This window comes from Physeter macrocephalus, chromosome 4, assembly GCF_002837175.3.
Source record: "Physeter macrocephalus isolate SW-GA chromosome 4, ASM283717v5, whole genome shotgun sequence".
NCBI classification, from domain to species: domain Eukaryota; kingdom Metazoa; phylum Chordata; class Mammalia; order Artiodactyla; family Physeteridae; genus Physeter; species Physeter macrocephalus.
This window is the reverse complement of record NC_041217.1, coordinates 86518505-86525047: the sequence shown is the minus strand read 5'-3', so window position 1 is coordinate 86525047 and position 6543 is coordinate 86518505. Positions and strand designations below refer to the sequence as shown.

The window sequence follows — 6543 nt, the reverse complement described above, 5'->3', positions numbered from 1 at the left end:
CAGATAACCCTTGACTATGAGGCCTGGGAAATACTCAAATCCATCTAAATAAACATGGGTTCCATTTATTGAGTACTGGTCATATATCAATCTCTGTGGTAAGATGATTTAACCTTTACTTCTATCCTATAATGTATAAGTATTACTCCATTTTACACAGGGATAAATTGTAACTGGAAATGTTAAGTAGGTTTACAAATCTCACACACCTGTTCAGTGGCATATGTGAAAGTTGACTTCAAGTTTGACTTCAAAGCCTATGTAATAAATCATCATACTTTTATTTTTTTTTACCTCCTAAGCATTTCCAAATAAAGTTAAAATCTACTTTTATTTTAACTTGTTTAAAGTAATTATTAACAATTAAGAATAATTCTGAGGGTCAAGATAAGAAGGAAGGGAAAAGAGAAGGACAAAATAAAGAAATAGGAAAATGGTATGAGATAGATATAAGTATTTGACCTTTTTAACAGAGAAGATTACTCTATTATGTAACATAAGTAGCTCATCAGGCTTATTTATAGCCTGAATGAACTATCCCTTAAAACCATCTGATTTCTGGGTATCTTGACACTGCAACAAGGGTATGATGGATTATAAAAGCAATCTATGCACTAGAAAAAGCATAGTTCTAATGGGAGAAAAAACAATAAATTGACTTTCGTGCTTTGTATATCAGCCTTATGTGCAGTTTTAAACTATGAGTCACTCTACAGAAACTCATTACTTCTGAGAGAAAATTCAAAACTGTGTATCTGGATCTCTAGAATTGAGGACCAGACTGTGGATACTGATGTCTTCACTGAAAAACAAAATTCTATTTTAAAAAAATTCAGGCTCTCATTGTAATCTCTTTTTGTTTCTTCACTGGATATTTGTTGGTCAGTTTTATCTCTGCTGTAAGGTTGACATTTTCTGGAGGATAGCTATTGCTTAGTCATGTTTATATCTCCCACAGCACCTAGAACAGAAAACACCATATATGTTTCTTCAGTAGAAGAATGAATGAGGCATAGATATGTTACCCCCCATTTTCATGTGGAGAAGTTCATAGACCAAATGTAGAGTGTATATGCATCTCAGGGTATATAAGAAACTGGGTATATCAAGTCACTGACCTTCTCCACAGCCGATTGACCAGCTATCCCTGATCCCAGGGCTTCCTTCAGTCCCTGAGCACTGGTCTGGTATGTGTCACTGACTCACCCTCCTCTAAGAATGGCTCTATTGCTTACTTCTAGAGTGCTTAATTCAATGTTCAGCATCTTTAGCTTGCTGAATTGAAAAAAACGTGAGTGTCCAAGATGAACCAACTGGTTCCTCAGTTCAGAGACTAAAAGAGCAAGAAGTTTGGGGAAACTTTCCAGAAAAGATTCACAGCTCAAACCCAAGGTGATGCTGGAGATCCTTGAACCCTGGACATATGTGTCCTCTGATCTCTGGTGCCACTTTGCAGAGTCAGGTCACTTATGTCCTCTTTTCTTCCTTCTACTTTTTAGGGCAAGAATATCTCAGCATGGGCTTGAGTAGCTTGAAATTGCTGAAGTATGTCCTGTTTTTCTTCAATTTGATCTTTTGGGTAAGTCTGTCTCTTCTGAGCATGGTTGAACTCACCTCTTCCTAGCTACACTCTACTTCTCTCTCCTCTCCTGAAGAGCCTGGTGTGGAGTGGAACCCACACATGCCCAGGTCAGGTGCAGTATACCCAGCCTAAGAAGAAGGGAATGATAATTTTCTCCCCTCTTTCCATCCTGCCATAGTATAAGCATGCAAAATTGAAAGATACCAGTGCAGTAGGGGATACTGTTTCTCTGGGAGCTTTAGGCTATACTGCTCACTGCTGACATCTATGGGTCAGAAACCTAAGACTCTACATTCCCTGTATTGAATGGCTCTTTTCTTCTTGCTCCCCCCCCCAATGCCCAAACCTGACCCCTTGGAAAAAATAGCTGATTGAAAAGGAAGTCACCTTTTCTGGGGAGGTGTCACTATACCAGATTCAGCAATTGAATTTCAGACATAGGATAGGTTGGTACTCATGTTTCTATGAGAAGATTCTTAAAAGTTTGACTTCTCTAGTTTTCTGCCAAGAAAGATGAACTTCTCAACCAGGGTATTCCCTTTACATGGTTCTGGTTTCCAAAGAGAAGACCATATATAAGCAGTTGAGGGAACAAGGAGTAGGGATCTGAATCATGAAGATCTGGAAGCAAGAGTGGGAATCTGAAGCATGAAGATACTGTGTTACCCATAGGAATGAGCTTTTCCTGGTATCTGATATGGGTAGGATGAGGCATGAGTGGGACATCACAGGAAATGATAACTTTTTTTCTAGGTGCATGGGGAAATCTGGGTAAAGAGTTTGTTGGGTAGAACCAATAGAAAAAGGTGATTCTAATCTCAAGTAAGTGAGTATGAGGAGATATTCAAGAACCACATTTTATTTCAGAATGTTATGTGATTCTTCCTTTCAGTTCTGTGGCTGTTGCATTTTGGGATTTGGGATCTACCTCCTGATCCATAACAACTTTGGAGTGCTCTTCCATAACCTCCCCTCTCTCACGCTGGGCAATGTGCTTGTCATCGTGGGTTCCATTATCATGGTGGTTGCCTTCCTGGGCTGCATGGGATCCATCAAGGAGAATAAGTGCCTGCTTATGTCGGTGAGTTACTCTCACAGCTGATGTGGTGCCCTAAGTGGGGCGACATGATGCCTTGGCTTAAGCCACAGGCAAGATGTTTTCTGGCAGCTCACCTATTAGTGCAGGGAAATCATAGGAACATAAAATTGGCACCTCAGGTCAGTCCACTCTGTCTAGACCAGTAGTATTTTGTTTTTGACTGGGGTCCCAGGGATCGATAAGAGAGGGCATTGCTATCCTGCTTGACATCCATTTTACACTGTTAATGATGACCTTATCATTATAATTTGCCTTCATAACTTTAATTTCTTCATTTTTTCCTATAGATTTCACCATTTATTTTATTTTATTTTTAAAATTTTTATTGAAGTATAGTTGATTAACATGAAGTATAGTTGATCAACAATGTTGTGTTTGTTTCCAGTGTACAGCAAAGTGAATGTGCTATACATAAACATATATCCACTCTTTTTTTTGTTTTTAGATTCTTTTCCCATGTAGGCCATTACAGAGTATTGAGTAGAGTTCCCTGTGCTATACAGCAGGTTCTTATTAGTTATCTATTTTATATATAGTAGTGTTTCTATGTCAATCCCAATTTCCCAATTTATTCCCTCCCATTTCTTATTTATATCTGGTTGGAATCAACTGTCATCCATCTGCTTAAATCCTCCTCACATTAGTATATATTTCCAAGATCTGACTCAGAGTCACTAACTGATGGAAAATATAGTCTCTAGATTCTTCTGAGTGCTGTAACCCTCCTAAAATGGCAGAGGATGCTTACCCATCTGATATCTGCACTAGATACCTTATAGTTTGAGTGACCCAACCGGGTGAAGGCCTAGGCTGCAGCCATTGAGGTCTAACATGAGAGATGCTAGAGCTTTTCACTTGCTCCCTGTCAGTTACCTATCCTAAGGAGCACCTTTAGACTTAGGTTTTTCCTGTAAGATCTATGGAGGAAGAGCTCTTCATTTGTCTGGTGTGCTCAGAACAGAGCTCGGTATAACAGTGCCACTCTATCCATAAATATGGGTTCCCAATCACCTTTCTTTTTCCTCACGTCATGTGGTTAATCTTCTTTCCATTATGGGTCAACTGTTAAACTGGAGTCAAGAGATAGAATAAGAGGGCTTCCCTGGTGACACAGTGGTTAAGAATCCACCTGCCAATGCAGGGGACATGGCTTCGAGCCCTGGTCCGGGAAGATCCCACATGTCGCAGAGCAACTAAGCCCGTGTGCCACAACTACTGAGCCTGCACTGTAGAGCCCCGCGAGCCATGACTACTGAAGCCCGTGCACCTAGACCCCATGCTCTGCAACAAGAGAAGCCACCACAATGAGAAGCCAGCACACAGCAATGAAGACCCAACACAGCCAAAAATAAATAAATAATTTTTTTTTAAAAAAGAGGATAGAATAAGAAAGTCCTTGTTCTCAGATAGTTCCCAGACTAGTGGCAAAAGATGGAAGATTATAGACTTGGGAAAAAGGTTTTAAGTAGTCAAAATTTGTGTTAGGGTAAAAAATGAAGGAAAGTGAATACATGAAAATGTGTTTTCTGTTCATTGTGATTAGCATAAGCACCTAGAGTTGGAGATAAATATGAGTTAAGACCATGATTAGAGCACCTTTTCTCCCCATCTGTACAGGGCTTCTCTCAACCTCTACCATTACCTTCTTCCACCCCAAAATAGCCCTCTACTTGCAGAAAAGACCGGGCCCCAAACTCTAAAGACACATGGTTTAGTTTACTAGTTTTTGCTCAGTTGTTTCAATAGGCTGATGCCAAAACTTCTTCACTGATTCAACAAATGGTATTGCCTATTCATTATGCACATGGAGCTCAGTGGGCACAATGGGTAGAAGCACAATGGGAAGAAGAGAACAAAGTTAAAAGACAGCTGATCTGCCCTCTAGAGTCTTGGAGTCTAGTTGTAGGAAAAGAACAAATATTCCTCACAAAACAAGAGAAAGCTTATGAAAGCTCGAACAGGCAGGAACAGAACCTCCTGCATATGTTCAGAGACATGCCTGGATGCTCCCAGGGTGGAGTAGAAGTGGGGGAGGAATGAGGATCAGTGCTGTGAGCATCTCTCTTCTTTGCCCCAGTTCTTTGTCCTGCTGCTGATTATCCTCCTTTCTGAGGTGACCTTGGCCATCCTTCTCTTCGTGTATGAACAGAAGGTAAGTTATAGAGAATAAAATTCATTGTTGTATTGCTAAGAGTGGGTAGTGTGCAGTGGAGAAGAAATTGGCACAAAATAAGTCCTATGATAGAGTTAGAATCAAAGTAGAAGGAAGAAGGAAAGAGGGATTAATTGCAATTGGGGAGAGAAAAAAAATCTTAAAGGAGATTGTATTTGATTGGTGTTTTGAAGGATCAATAGGAAAAACAGTAAAAAAGCAAGTTTATCTTCCTCCTATTTACCTATTTACTTTTCTCCATGTGTTTGGCAGTACAGAATATCTGTCTCAGTGCCTAAGAGAACTCATGCTTTGATTGCCCGTTTTCCTCCTTTGTAAAGACAGAGTTCTGGAAGAACAAGAGACCACTGTGTACTTCTTCCTTCAATGCCATCTCATCCTCAGCATTTCTTCCTATATATAAGCTCCCTCCCCTCACTTCCTAGTTCTGAGGAGATCATTTGGAAGGGAGGAGCAGATGGAATCATTTTGTTAGCCTACATTAGAAATTCCTTGTTCCTTGAACTCACTTGCTTTTTACAATGTCTTCTCTGCTGGAATGTGCCCCACCCAGCTGAATGACTATGTGGCTGAGGGTCTGACTGACAGCATCCAGCAATATTACTCAGACAACAGCACCAAGGCGGCATGGGACTCCATCCAGTCATTTGTGAGTACAAGTGGAATCCTCCTCAGCTCAGCCCAGACATAATTTTCCAAGCTCAGTCCCTGGGGACTAGACAGGTCTTCTTTTCATGAAAGTTTCAGAATCTAAGGTCCACAGCCCCTAGGTTCAGAATAATGTTTGGCTATCACAAACAAGAGAGCACAGGAATCAGCTTGATTGGTACAAAGTTGTCTACATTCTCTCTTTTACCCTTCACCCATTCAGGCTCATTTTGTAAGCCCTACTAAGATGTAAGAAAGACCCAAACATGTTATACTGGATTCGTTTATGTATTTTCCAAAATTTTTCTGAAAACAGAAATTGTTTAATGCAAGAAATCTCTTTTGAAGTCCTGAGTAGCCCAAATCATTCCTGTTATCTAGCTCACCAGCACCCCATTCCTCATGCCCTAACCCACCCAAACACATATATATTAACTTGGTATTCCTGCCTTGGTGTGTTGGGGTCAGGGAGCCAGCATGACACTGGCGTAGCTTGTGTCTCAGACAATACCATTATGACCACATGGAGCTGCCTGTGGCCCTGCTATGCCTGCTTAGTGTGGAGTAAAAGAAATAGCACAGGAATTAAAGCCCAGAGACCAGGATTGGGTAGTCTTGGAAAAGTCACTTAACATTTCTGGATCCCCAATTCTTTCTTTTTCTTTCTTTTTTTTTTTAAAAAAAATCCTGTTTAGAAGCCTTCTTATTATAGAATTTCTAGACTTATACAAAAGAAAAGAGAATAATAGAAAAATGAATCTCTGGGTACATATCACCCAACTTCAATAGTCAACATTTTGCCGATGTTGTTTTAGCTAACCCTCTATGCTTTTTTTTCTAGTATTTATTAAAGCAAATAGTAGATATTATATCATTTAAAATTAAATATAAAGATAACTTCTTTTTTAACAAACACTTTATTTTTTTTAACATCTTTATTGGAGTATAACTGTTTTACAATAGTGTGTTAGTTTCTCCTTTACAACAAAGTGAATCAGTTATACATATACATATGTTCCCATATCTCTTCCCTCTTGCGCC

The 6543-nt window shown here is 39.7% G+C and overlaps 1 protein-coding gene across 2 annotated transcripts in view; it reads left to right on the top strand.

Annotated features, from left to right (window-relative positions):
- Positions 1-1503: 1503 nt before the first annotated feature.
- CD53 (CD53 molecule) overlaps positions 1504-6543 on the top strand; it is a 14500-nt gene continuing 9460 nt past the window's right edge. For both annotated transcript variants that reach the window (XM_024119862.2, XM_028488102.2), the window contains exons 1-4: positions 1504-1579; positions 2475-2663; positions 4759-4833; positions 5408-5503. In XM_024119862.2, coding sequence (XP_023975630.1) covers positions 1517-1579; positions 2475-2663; positions 4759-4833; positions 5408-5503 — 423 coding nt within the window. In that variant the 5' untranslated portion in view covers positions 1504-1516. The remainder of the gene's footprint in view (positions 1580-2474; positions 2664-4758; positions 4834-5407; positions 5504-6543) is intronic.